General features: G+C 41.3%; 1 protein-coding gene across 2 annotated transcripts in view; it reads left to right on the top strand.

The window, feature by feature from the left end:
- SYT1 (synaptotagmin 1) overlaps positions 1-7,057 on the top strand; it is a 196,367-nt gene extending 189,310 nt beyond the window's left edge. For both annotated transcript variants that reach the window (XM_021678551.2, XM_021678550.2), the window contains exons 7-8: positions 1,575-1,708; positions 6,371-7,057. In XM_021678551.2, the coding sequence (XP_021534226.1) occupies positions 1,575-1,708; positions 6,371-6,577 (341 nt within the window). In that variant the 3' untranslated portion in view covers positions 6,578-7,057. The remainder of the gene's footprint in view (positions 1-1,574; positions 1,709-6,370) is intronic.
- Positions 7,058-14,541: the final 7,484 nt, after the last annotated feature.

Genomic DNA, 14,541 nt, shown 5'->3' with positions numbered 1-14,541 from the left:
AGAGGCCAAAGATAAAAGGTTTCTTCTTTTTTTCCTTTCATTTTTTTTGTTTGTTTGTTTGTCTGTCTATGAAGTTGCTGCCAGTTTTGGCATGTTTGATGTATGTGTAAACAATGATGTCCAATAATAAACCGGAATTTTATTGTGCTGAAAAAACTACAGACCAGAAAAGGTTGTTATCTAAAAATATGTGGGTTTTAAACTAGATTATCTGTAAAGTTTCTGCAAGCTTTACACATACTAAAAGGGACGAAAGAAATTTTAGAAGGCTTAGCACTGATTATTTTAGGGGAGTAAAATCATGGGTGATTTTTAATTTTTTTCTTTATGTTTATCATTGTTTTCTGACCTTTTTCTATAAAGAATATGCATTACATGTGAACTGGACAAATATTTAAGAAAACAGTAGAGAGATTCTATTGTCAAACCTGGGTGTTGGTTCTTAGTAACCTGAAGGTATGTCATTCATCCATTAGTAGTGAGAACTGTAAATGGGAATTGTCTTACCCCTCCATTGATTTGCTTATCACTTTACCTTTACTTAGTGAGGCTTTGGGGAAACTGCTAAGGGAATCCTGCTCCTTTTCTCATTACCTCTATGTGTACTGACTTACTCTCTACCTAGGGATGATCAGGCACGTCCTGCAGAGCTCCCTTTCTAAATCTCCCTCTCTCCATCTCTCTCTTTCTCTCTCTCGCCCTCTCCAACCACAACCCACCCCATCATTGCATGCGCAACACACACACATACACACACACACATGCGCGCGTACATGGCCTCTTCTCTCCCTTTAACCTTCAAATCTCAGTTTAAATATTACCTCCACAGAGAGGCCTTACCGAGCAATCTAAGTATAAGAATTCCATTGCTACCTTAGGCTCACCATACCATCCCTGCTATTCTCAATCCTATCTCTATTCTTGCTCTGTTCTTCTAGAGCACTCTTGTCAACTTGTAATTTCATATGTATTTCATTTCTTTACAAGCCTACTGTCTCCTCCCTGCAACAAGTCTGAAGTTCCCTCATGAAAACAGCAATGATCAGTTTTATTCACTGCTGTATCACTAGGGCCTAACTAATATTGATTGAGTAAATGAATAAATGAATGCATGAAATGGCTTCTTTGTCCTTTCTCTGTCAGGAGTTTTATTCCCATGCAGTGGTAAGCTGCAACCAGTACTTTGCCAGCTCAGAAGAGCCAATTGTTAATATTTCAGGGATTTGGTAAGCTAGTTGTTAAACTACTTAGTAGCTTGAAATTAGCCATGCTGAGAGTATTTCTACCATGGACACTGGCAAATGTTACATGTCAAGACTTTTTTTTTCCCCCAAATTGCTGGTTCATTAGCACACAATAGCTCTCATCCCCTAAATCCAGCTATAAATATTGAGATATCATGGCAAAAAACCTGGCCCATAGGTTACTTAAAATCTTTCAGTAAAGAAGGCTTACATTTTTAAAAAAATATTAAATTTTTTTTCTGTTGGGAATACTCAAGTTTTTTAATAAGCTAAATTATAATCTAAAATATGTATCTTTGATCTCCTGAAGTTTTTGTTTCTGTTTTTCAGATCCTTATGTGAAGATCCATCTGATGCAGAATGGCAAGAGGCTGAAGAAGAAAAAGACAACAATTAAAAAGAACACACTTAACCCCTACTATAATGAGTCCTTCAGCTTTGAAGTACCCTTTGAGCAAATCCAGGTAATGCCAAATATAAGTTTGTCTTCCCATTCAATTTTATTTCTTCAGACCAGATAAATGAAAGACACAGACCTTGTAAATTATCAGTGCACATGCCTTCATTAGAGTTGCCATTCTTACTCCCATGCACACTTGATATTCAAGCTACATCAAGAAGGAGATGATGAAATTTACAGCACAAGATGTGCTGACTCATCAGTCAAAAACAGCAGACATTCTGTAGAGCAGAAATAAAGTAGGAAGAAGAAAATCAACAGAACGACTCTGCTAAGTCAAAAAGTACCATAAAGATTAAAAGGCCAAGAGAAAATGAATTTTCACTATTCGTTCCCAGCCCACAATATGGAGTTCTCCTTATCCCAGCCTTATGCCAAAAAAAAAAAAAAAAGAGAGAGATAAAAGAAATATTTTGGTTGATGCTAAATATGCAGCATCTTTAATCTTTCATTATTAAAAGGTGATTAACAATAGAAAAATCAGAATAAGTCGTATTTTAATTGTTTAAATTTAGCTTCCTGTTTCTGAGTTGGAATGGATGGATATTTTTGCAAAGATGAAAACTTAATTTGCTAGATAATAATTGTTATGATAGGGAGTATTCTATGAAACGAATCTGTGGATAACATTGTCAAAACAGGATGCTACATGTAGCCACAATAATGGTATATGATCTTAGGATTTAGCAATTTTTAAATAATTTTAGGTTCTCTCTGGGCGCCTGGGTGGCTCAGTTGGTTAAGCGACTGCCTTCGGCTCAGGTCATGATCCTGGAGTCCCAGGATCGAGTCCCGCATCGGGCTCCCTGCTCGGCAGGGACCCTGCTTCTGCCTCTGACCCTCCCCCCTCTCATGTGCTCTCTCTCTCTCGTTCTCTCTGTCTCAAATAAATAAATTTAAAAAAAAAATCTTTAAATAATTTTAGGTTCTCTTACCTTCTATCCATAATGAGACTATTGGAACTCAAAGTTCACATCCAATAACTATCGGCTATTTCTTACTAATCTTTAATGGATATTGGATATTAGACAGTCAGATGCCTTAAAGCAACACTACTTTTACATTTTATTAAATAATTGATATGGGTCTATCTTCTCAGTCCTATAAAAGTTTACCCACAACATGAAGGAGAAGTGAAGGGTAGGCATCAAAACTACACCATGGAAATTTCTAAAGGTCCAGAATATAAAACATCAGGAAATATTCTTTATTTTTACTTTAATCTAGAATCTAATTTAGAGTACAGTATCTTAAGAACAAATCATACCTTTATCCCATGAAGAAAGCTAACATAATAGCTGCATTTATTGTATATTTATTATGAGCTTAGGCCCAATTTAAGCACTTTACATACATAATCTCACTGAGTCTTTACAATAACCTTATGAGAGAGTTTATTATCCCAATTTTATATATAAGGAAACCGAGGCTTAGAATCTCCTCACATATAAAATAGGAATAATAGAATCCACATCAAAGAGATTATGCATATAAAAGCCCTTGGAACGGTGAACACTCAGTAAATGGTTCCCATCACCATTATTACTCACACTGTTAATTTTGTCTCTTTTTCAAATTAACATTTTATTAGAAAATAGATCTAACAATAAAACTAAAACAATATATGAAACAGCGCTGTCTACTAGAACTCTCTGTGAGGATGGAAATGTTTTATCATGTGTGTGGTCCAATTCAGTAGTCACCAGCCGCAAGTAGGTAATGAGCACCTCAGTCACTAGTGTGATCAAGGAACTTTATTAATTTTAATTTACTTCAATTTATATAGCTACATGTGGCCAGGAGCTACTTACTGTATTGTATAGGGCAGTTCTTTAAAAATCACCAGCAGTCCACCATCTTCACATCACTTCATGGGATTTATATAACCTTTCTCATGCACATTTTCACATGGTAGTAAATTGCACATATTTACTTTCAACAGTTGTTATATAAGTAAATGACATTGCAGAGGACACTGATCCCCTGTCCCCCCCCCAGTCATCTGTTTACTAGCCTGAACCAGTGGGGTCACTGCTTTGGACCCCCTGGCAACCCCCGAAGATATCCAATTTTCTCCAATTTATTTTGCAATATTTGTTCAGTGAACTCTTTTTTGAGTTCTAAGAACTTACTCCTATGGAAACTTAACACCTCCTGGAGTTTTGTTTTTTAATACTGCAAAAACAATACAAGGCGGGGTATTGTGATGAAAAATCCTATTGTAAATTTTCTTTGAGCTACAATTCTACACCTATAAAAAAAAAGGAAATGTTCTTTTACAACTATAAATTGCAGCAAATGTAAATATATTAAAAATGAAGAGGGGTGCCTAGGTGGCTCAGTTGCTTAAGCCTCTGACTTGGGCTCAGGTCATGATCTCTGGGCTCCTGGGATCAAGTCCCGCATCAGGCTCCCTGCTCAGCAGGGAGTCGGCTTGCTTCTCCCTCTGCCTCTGCCTACCTCCCCTGCCTACCCCACCTGCCATTCGTGGGCCATGCACGCCCTCTCTCTCTCAAATAAATAAAATCTTAAAAATAAATGAAGAACATTAAAAACAAGACCTAGGGCGCCTGGGTGGCTCAGTTGGTTAAGCGACTGCCTTCGGCTCAGGTCATGGTCCTGGAGTCCCTGGATCGAGTCCCGCATCGGGCTCCCTGCTCGGCAGGGAGTCTGCTTTGCCCTCTGACCCTATCCCCTCTCATGTGTTCTCTCTCATTCTCTCTCTCTCAGATAAATAAATAAAATCTTTTAAAAAATAAATAAATAAATAAAATAAAATAAAAACAAGACCTATGCTGGGTTTCTGGGGCAGCGTTTTAGAGTATTCTGTCAGGACAGAGAGAACCTGAGCCCATCATAGATTACGTTAGGTATGGCAATAATAAGCCCATCTTTGACTGCATCCCTCCTCTTTCTCAGCTGCTTGTCAGTTTGTCCTTTTCTTTTTTCTTCCTCTCTTTTCTTTTTTAGTTTTCCCCAGGAGACTGCTTTCCTAGTTTTCCTAGAGAAACAATTGAGCATTTTACATACTAAAATAGGGGTCTGGGTTTCCTTTATTCTGAGGTTATAAGATTATCTGCTTTCTATCTGTCTCTATCCCTGTGAAATATATTATGAGCAAAATATGCTGATTTCCAAAAGTACATGTAAATGTTATAACCTCCAAATGTATAAATAAACTACATATGCAGCTGCAAAAATTAATCCAAGGCCTTTAGAAGGATATTGTCGTGAGTACTATGAATCAGTCCCTTCCTAGATGAAATAATCAAAACCCACTCCAACCATTCACTCCAACCTCCAAAAACCCCATTTTACCTTTGTGCATAATGTCCCTAATTAACTCCTACCCCCCATTCCCTGCAATATGATTTCATCCTGATGAATTTGCTCAGGAAAAGTTCTGAGAATTTTTCTGAGAACCAAAGTGATTCTGTTCTCTGTTCCAAATACCATCCAGTGGATAGATGATGCCCTTGATAATGGAATCAATCCAAGGCTGCACAAGGGAAGATGGTTTGTTTCCTTTATTGCCAATGTGTTGCATTTTACATTCTAAATTCCACTTTCAAGAGCGGTCATTTTCTCTGCTGTGAAGCTGTCCATGGGTGCCATCTCTTAGCACACTGGTACAATAATGCAGTCCTCAGAGTACAAAGTCCATAAAAGAGCCAGAACTCAGCAGGAGCTTCATTTGGCCCTGGCGTCCATCATTACATTTTCTGTTCCTTTTAACTCTGGCCACCAAATGTTATGCATTATATTTTATTCTAAAACTCTTCCTTTATCTCTGCACTCAGTTTCTAGATTAGAGCCATCACATATTTTGACGAAGCAAATCCATTACTTAGGAAGCAGAACTAAAATGTGCTTTCAAAAAGTTTGTCTTTCATATCATAATAGCATGGGTTTGCTTTCGTTGATTCAGTCCATTCTAAAAAGTAAGTTATTAAATAAACTCTCACAATGTAATGGAATAACTGAAGTAAATCTTGTGTGGCCTAAAAGGTTATTTCCATTTGAGATCAGCGCTGGATATGCAACAGTTACTCAGCAAATGTTTATTGGGAAAATATATAAATGGGGAAATTATCTTTAGTTACTACTTTTTAAAGATTTTCACTCTGTTGTCACATTTAATACTCACAGTAATCGTGTGATTATTGTACCGAATACCAATGCCAGAAATCTTGCTGATGAGACAGTTGAAACAAATGGACCTAGAGGTGGACACAGTTGACAAAGACAGAAGGCCTGATGGAGTATAGCACGGACTGTGAAAACCAACCCACTCATTCCTTACATGACCCCGGGCCGGGGACTTCACGGCATCTTCTTTGTGAAATGGCAGTATTTTTAGTAGGATCTATTGTGAGAAGTAACTGAGGAGTTCATGTAAAAGAAAATTTAACGTGTATTCACCATTTTGAAGAAGCTGAAGACGGTGATGACGGTGACGTCGTAATGGCGAAAGGGGGCTTGGACTCAGGTTTTCACATTCAAGTCATTTGCAGTCTTGGCCCGAGACTGGGTCTTATTTCACATTCAAGTCATTTTCAGGCTTGGCCCGAGACTTGAGACTGGTTCTTATTTCCAGTTGCTTAGATCTCAAGGCAGCTTTGTAAGAGGGTGGGGTGATCAGTGTTTCTTTTGTGTTCTCTTTCAGAAAGTGCAAGTGGTGGTAACTGTTTTGGACTATGACAAGATTGGCAAGAACGATGCCATCGGCAAGGTCTTTGTGGGCTACAACAGCACTGGGGCGGAGCTGCGACACTGGTCAGACATGCTGGCCAACCCCAGGCGACCCATCGCCCAGTGGCACACCCTCCAGGTAGAGGAGGAAGTTGATGCTATGCTGGCAGTCAAGAAGTAGAGGAAAGAAGCCTTTCTGCGTTTGCCCACATAGTGCTCTTTAGCCAGAATCTGTAAATACCTCAGTAATATGGGTCCTTTCATCTATCCAGCCATGCATTCCTAACACAATTCAGTGGTACTCCAAATCCTGTTTTAATTTGCACAGATTTAAACGTAGAGAGCCCCTAAGTCCTCCATCATGCCACTGCCCTCCAAATCTACTCTTCTTTTAAGCAATATGATGTGTAGATAGAGCATGACTGCAATTATTTATTGTATCACACTGTTGTATATACCAGTATGCTAAAGATTTATTTCTAGTTTGTGTATTTGTATGTCGTAAGCGTTTCCTAATCTGTGTATATCTAGATGTTTTTAATAAGATGTTCTATTTTAAATCATGTAAATTGACTGAGATAGAGGAGAGCTGATAATATATTATACGGTAAATAGAGTATTATCTGCATTCCAGCAAAAATACCAACTCGTAAGGCACTAGCACAGTCAAGCTGACGTCTTAAAGGACAACTTAAACCTGAGCTTTCTATCGACCATGTGAGAACCAAGATACACTGACACCACATATTTGGTGGGTGAATCCAATTTTGTAGAATTTCTTCACAGGCAAATTAGCATGATCTGAGCAGCATCCAGACTGACCTCCAGGAAGCATAGCCACAAACCAGAACAGCGTCTGTCTGTACATATCTACAAAGCTAAAACCAGGGCTTCACTCTTACATTTGAGGAAGCAACTGAACAGGAGTCAGTGATTTCATATAACTGCATATAGAGTAACAACATGATGGTGTTCCGTGTGTGTGTGGGGGGGGGGGTTTGGGTGTGTGTATGGGTGCATTTGTTTGGGGATGGGGTGGGTGGGAAGAAGCTGAGGGCAGAAGTCAGCATTTCTGAAATATTGCCTGACTATTTAAAAAGAAAAAAAAAGTAGCTCTCCGTTATCACCTTTATACAAATGTGCATCCTGTGAATTCTGCTCCAGATTTCATACCTATAATAATTCCAAAAGGTTTGCACATTAGACTTTGTAACAAAATATTTTATTATACAAAACCATATTAGAAGGAATGCAGAATATTTTTAACATAGCAATCTGTGCTTATTACACAAAATTACTTTGTGGTAAACAGACAGTATTGTAATCACATCAAAAGATGAAAAAATAAACAATTAGCCATAGTTCTGAATGCACTTCAATTAAGCCAAAACAGACAGCTAGTGATCTTTTTATATGCTCTTTTTACTTAAATAAGTTTTAATTTGTCCTTTAAAAAAAAAAGGTGAAACAATACAAAGAACAAGTTCTAGCAAACTGAAGCAACCTCTTATGTATACTAGATGCTCGATTTAGGAGGAGTTTTTAAATGTTCTCAATGTCATTATGTAGTAAATGGCACTATTACGAAGCTACTAGTCATTCCCTAAGAGTCTTCAAGGACTGCTCTGTGTAACACTGTGACTGCCGTGTGTGCTTAGACACGTAGTTTCCTCAGTGGATAGCACTCAATTTATTCCGTAGTGATGTTGTAACAATACTGCCATTCCCTTCTACTGCACTGCCCAAGGTGTGTGTAGCACAAACAGTTCTCATTACTAAGGACCAATTCAGAACTGAAAAGCTATGCATAGGACAAGAAAGATACATAGAATGGGGTGGAACACACAGCATTTTGTCAAGCACTGTGCAATATTCCATATTTTTTCCCCACTCTGGTAGACGACCACTTTGTGGAAGGGCAGCCTATTAGCTCACGCTGCATCCATGCGCTTCTGTGACCCATTTCAACTCCTAGGCCACAGACAGCAGTGATGCCCTGAGTCACATAGTGTCTCCAAAATGGGAAAGTTTATCTTCGCAAATACCAAAACAAGATGGAGGAAAACCAAGCGTTAGTCTCATGTTCAGATTCTAGGATATCATGCCACGTTTTTTAAAAACTACAGAGAATTCAAAAAGGGCTGATGGGAGGCTTCACACACGAGGTTGGCTGTTTCCTGATAAAACTAGAATTCCTGTCATTCTTCTTTTCTCATCAAAGAAGAGGCAAGCTCTTGGCCTTTCAGCCCAGTCAGGGCAAACTCATCAGGACTGGGACAGACACAAAGGACAAGGGAGTATAAACTCTCTTCTGTGGATGACCCGTACTTTTTAAAAACATAGATAACAGAAGATGCACAAGTCATGATGTGAGATTGAATATCAGTTTGAACAGAGTCAAATGAGAGTCTTTCCAATTTAAAAAACCAAACCCTACCAAAGAGAGGGAGTCGACTGACTTTTAAAAATTCCTTCAACATCAGAAACTGACATTTAATTTCACTGTATTCAGCTTTAAGTTGTTCACACTGAAACAACACTTTCAGGCAAGCAGGTTCGAGCTGCCAAATACACATTATTTCTCGCATTAAAGTACTACTAATGCATTCTCTTGCAACACTGCCAGACATGGGACTGTCACCATAGAATTAGTTGGGACTATGCCATGTTTCACCAGTCAGTGACTGAACCTGCTTTAAAGACCAAGATTCATCCTTAGATAGGCCACATGTACCTTCTGACAAAGCTGTGTAAAGTATTAGAAGCTGATGCTCTAGAAAGATCCTAGTTGCCTTTGTGTATATTTACTGCCTGCCTGAGTGTTTCTATGTGTGGGTTTTCTCTGTATCTTGTAGAAATGTTGGGGTGTTCTCTTCTGCCATATGGCTCGTGGCCCGCGAGCCAACTACTTTAGCTGTATTTACCTTCGTTTTTGATGAGGTGGTTTAAATTTTGTTTTATTTTGTGTAGTGACCCCACAGTAGTTTTCTGATTGTTGTTAAAAATGACTTAACATATTACATGGATATTCAATAAAAATGTTTTATTTCCTGTTGATGCTGCCGCCTTTCAACTCTTTCTCTTCCTTGACTGCTGGGTCAGAGGCCTGTGGACTTCGGGGGCTGCGGGAAGCAGTGGCCACTGAACAAAAGCCTGCACTGACTGCCGGGCCCTGAGTCGTGCCTGTGAATACAGAACGGCTGACTGATGCGGAAACAACGCCCAGAGAGCACGGGCCACCCTGCCCAGCGCTCCCCGGTCTCCATGAGTTTCTCGCTTCCTGTCTATCAGCAGTTCATCCGGTACACATGCAGGCTTTCTGCTCTGCCCAAAAGATGTCCTCCAGGGTTTTTATTCTACGGCCTGAGTCACATAGTGTCTCCAAAATGGGACTGAAAAGAAGACTTTTTAAATTCCGTTCTCAGAGGGTAGCATGCCACATTAAATTCCCTGCCTCCCGCAATGACTAGGTAAAACAAGTAAACATCTTTCCTCCACTAGATTCGACATTGAGTACCATGTTTTTACTGGAGGCTGGAGAGACAACAGATGATGTAATAAGCCACCCCTGGCCCCAAGGAGCCCACAGGCTCACACAGACACGTGAACACACCATCACAATACATAATGATGGCACCCTGAGTCTCTGAGAACCTTCTCTAGACCAATCACAGTGGACGCCACAGTGTGCCAACCTGATCCCCCTTCAACACTGAGGCACTCAGCCTGCAGCTGCTAGAAGCCTTGCCTGATGGCAGCTCACAGCTGTGTCCCTCTGCCCTCTACGGAGGAAGCTGCCTAACTAAGGTCAGGCATCCTCCCCGGCCACATTCCATGGCCCACGCAGGATCTCTCTGAAGCGCTATCTCAGTTTCCAGCCCCAAGGGTTAGTTGAGAAGGCTATTGAAACTGCAATGCCATTCACCTTCTCCCTCTCCCCAATCCGTTCTCCTCGCTCCTTTCCAGAGGTTTTTCCCAAGAGCATTTCTCCGTAAACCCCCTTCATCTCAGAATCGGTATCCTGAGGATCCCAGCCTGTAACACATTGTTTGGGGGAGCAGATAGCAAGAAAAGTTTAGAGGTTAAGTCCTAAAGGAACTGGTAGGAGTTATCCAAGTCAGAGAGCGGGCAAGACTGGGGCAAAATTTATCTCATTATCAAGGCTGGCCACACCATATTCCCTTCAGCCAGCTTTTATTAGGCACTGTCAAATAAGGATAGGGACTGAGCCAAAATTGCTTAGGCAGGCAGGGGAAAGGCCATTTAATTACGTGCACTCTGAGGAAGCAGTTGACAGAGTTCTAAATGTAAGTTGAGAAAAAGAAATTTAAGGCCCACTAAGGTTAGGTGCAAAAACAAAACAAAACAAGAAAAGAAATAGGCATTAAATATATGTGTTTTCCAAGAGTGAGCATTTTGTTTTTCTTAAATAGCTCTCAAAATTTGGTACAGAACTATTTAAAGAATATTTCTTAATTACCTAAACAAAAACAAAAACAAAAAAAACCCACCTCAACCTTTTGTCAATGTCTGTTTTCGCAAAAGGCTTTTAGGTTTGAGATACATACACTTAGGATATGTATTAGGTGTTTTAGAACAACAAAACTATTCCAGGTATTTCAAAGAGGGAATTTAAGAAATTGGCCACATAGAGAGGGCTCAGAAAGCCACATACAGACTGTGGGTTAACCTAGAAGTTAATAGAAGCCACCGGAAGTTGTATGCTAGGGTTGCCCTAATAAAATACCGCCGACCTGGTGGTCCAAACAACAACAATTTCTTTTCTTACAGTTCTGGAAGTCAGAAGTCCTAGACTGAGGTGTTAGCAGGGTTGGTTTCTTCTGAAGCCTCTCTCTTGGGCTTGTAGATGGTCATCTGGTCCCATTGTCTTCACGTGGTCTTCCTTCTTTTTGTGTCTGGGTCCCAACCTCCCCTTCTTATAAGAACATGAGTCATATTGAATTGGGGTCCACCCTAATGACCTCAGTTTAATTTAACTACCTCTTTAAGAACCCTATCTCTGGGGCGCCTGGGTGGCTCAGTCGTTAAGCGTCTGCCTTCGGCCTGGGTCATGATCCCAGGGTCCTGGGATCAAGCCCCGCATCGGGCTCCCTCCTTGAAGGGAAGCCTGCTTCTCCCTCTCCCACTCCCGCTGCTTATGTTCCTGCTCTCGCTATCTCTGTCTCTGTCAAATAAATAAATAAAATCTTAAAAAAAAAAAAAAGAACCCTATCTCCAAATAAAGTCACATTCTGAGGTACTGGGGGTTAGGACTTCAACATATGAATTGGGGGGGGGCAGGGCACAATTCAGTCCATAAACACCAGGGTAAGGCTGGGTAAACAAAATGGAGGGGTGCCTGGTGGCTCAGTCGGTTAAGTGCCTGACTTCAGCTCAAGGCATGATCTCAGGGTCCTGGGATCAAGCCCTGAGTCAGGCTCCCTGCTCAGCATCGAGTCTGCTTGGCCCCCTCTGCCCCTGCCTGTCCCCCTGTTTGTGCTCTCTCTCTCTCAAATAAATAAATAAAATCTTAAAACAAAACAAAACAAAATGGAGAAGATAGTGTTACCATACCCCAGAACTCTGAAGGAGGGGCTAGAACCTGGGGGAGGTACCATGGGGCCCCTTTTTTCTGAACCACCAAAGGGTATCAGGTGCTGGTGCTGGGACCAACAAAGAGGCTTCACACCGGCCATTCTGGGAATGCCACAAGATCCTGATCCAGGATCTTGGGTAGAGGAAAGCCAACAGAAGCTAGAAGCAGGAAGAAGATTTTTTTCTCCTCTCCCCCTACCTTTCCGTTCAACCAGGGCTTCCCATTAGGAAAACTGAATCAGAGTCAGCTGGTAAGGAAGTTTAGGGAATAGTCTCCTGGGTCTTAGAGCCCACCCCCCAAGTACATAGCAGAGGACCAAAAGGTGGGAATGAGGGCGGAGAACAAGCAGGCAAAAGACCAGTACGCTAAATGTCTTAGTCCCTTCACGCTGCTGTAACAACAGTACCACAGACAGTGGTTTAAGCAACATATATTTATTTCTCACAGTTCTGGAGGATGGGAAGTCCAAGACCAGAGCACCAGCAGATCCAGGGTCTGGTGGGAGGCCATCTTCTTGCCGTGTGTCACCATGAGGTTGCTCTCTGGGGTCTCTTTTATCAGGGCACTAATCTCATTCATGAGGCCTCCACCCTCATGACCTAATCACCTCTTAAAGACCCCACTTCCTACTACAATGGCAATGATGGTTAGGATTTCCACATAAGAGTTCCAGGGGGTGCGGTGAGGGGGAGACACAAACACTCAGTCCATTACATTAGCTAACCTTTTAGCAGCTGCATAGACTTTCTAAATGCTCTCGTTTCTTCCTTGGAGGATTCAGGGGTTCCTATCTGAGCCACACAAGTCATCCCACCCCTGATGAAACAGATATACAGGAATCACATTCTTATTCTATTTATGTGGAGAGTTTACTATTATAGATTTGAAAATTCCAACCATGACTGCCGTTATCCCCAGCCTGCAAAACATCTTTATTACCAATGCACAGGATTCTTTGATGTTTAGCAAGTGATTTAAGCTGCACAAAAATTTTTACAGTAAAACAGTCAGTGACTTTGGAATAAGAAGGTAAAAGAGCAGGAAAATAAAGATGAGAAATAGCCTGATACTAAATGTACAAAGAAATTTTCCAAAGCATACAGAGTAATAATTATGTAGGAGGAACCATCAAGAGGGAGCAGTAATAAAAACACCATGCAAACCTGCTGATGATTTGTGTGATCAAAGTTCCAAGGCTGGCTCCAAGTTCCTTGTGTTTTTAAAATCTGCATTTCAGACTTATTGATTTTTTTACCCTCCCCCACCAATACACATCGCTAAAGTTCCCATACTCATCCCTTTTCTTTGACAGTAGCCATCCTGCCAGCAAGGCTTTTTCCCCTGTGCAAAATGTACTTGCGGCTGCCCCCAGTACACGCAGGTTAAAAAGCACCTCGTAGCAAACAAGTCACTTCCTTTTCGGCTGTCCACTTTACCTCTGTCACCTTCTTACTGCCTTCTGACTTGGAGTGCAGCAAAGTGTTGACATCCTTTATGGGCAGGATTGTTTGAGTTGTCTGTGGAAGGAACCCAATTTAAATTGGATTAAAGAAAAAAGAGAGGGAAAGAAGAAATGGGGAGAGGAAGAGAGAAAGACAGAGAGACCAGGAAAGAATGACTGCATTCGAGAACAGCTTGATCAAGGGCCTCAGACAATGTTATCATCCCCATTCATTCTCCCTCTCCCTCTTTCTCTCTCCCGCTCTCCTCCTCCCACCCCCAATGCTACCATCCTCAGCACTGACTTCATTATCAAGTCCAGTGTCACCATGTGGCAGCACAGATGGCCCCGAGCAGCTCCAAGCTTATATTCTTCCAGCCTAGCGTGCTTGCCAAGAGTGCTACTTGCACAATTATATCACCACAGTTCCCAGACCTGACGTACATGCTTGGGTCATGTGCCTTCCTTAAAATGATCATGTCGTGCTCACTTTGGCCAAACCTAGGGTACGTCCCCAGCCCTAGAGCCACCATGGCGTAGAGACAGTTCCTCAAAGGAAAATCGAAGCGCTACTCCCAAGAAAGAAAAGTGAACACTGGGCAGACAAAAACAACAGGCGTCTACTCTTTGGCACCCAGTATACCTCCATCCTAAGGGGAGAGACCCTGAAGGCATAAACTCAGGCCACAGCGATAGCCTGGTCATTCTTCCCTGGGACCAAAAACACTATCGCAGGGGCGCCTGGGTGGCTCAGTCAGTTAAGCGTCTGGCAGCGTCAGGAGTTTGGACCCCGAGTTGGGCTCCATGCTGGGCGTGGAGACTACTTACAAAACAACAACAACAGCAACACATCATTATTGGAAAGAAAATTTTAAAAGTATGCAGCATTTTTCAATTATCTGAAAACATCTATTCACCTTGCTATCTATTGTCAGGAAAACCAATCATCTGCTATATATATTTTTTTAAGATTTTATTTATTTATTTGACAGAGACAGACACAGTGAGAGAGGGAACACAAGCAGTGGGAGTGGGAGAGGGAGAAGCAGGCTCCCCCCCGAGCAAGGAGCCCGACGTGGGGCTCGATCCCAGGACTCTGGGATCATGA

This window comes from Neomonachus schauinslandi, chromosome 5, assembly GCF_002201575.2.
Source record: "Neomonachus schauinslandi chromosome 5, ASM220157v2, whole genome shotgun sequence".
Classification (NCBI taxonomy): domain Eukaryota; kingdom Metazoa; phylum Chordata; class Mammalia; order Carnivora; family Phocidae; genus Neomonachus; species Neomonachus schauinslandi.
This window is presented reverse-complemented; position numbering and strand designations above follow the sequence as displayed.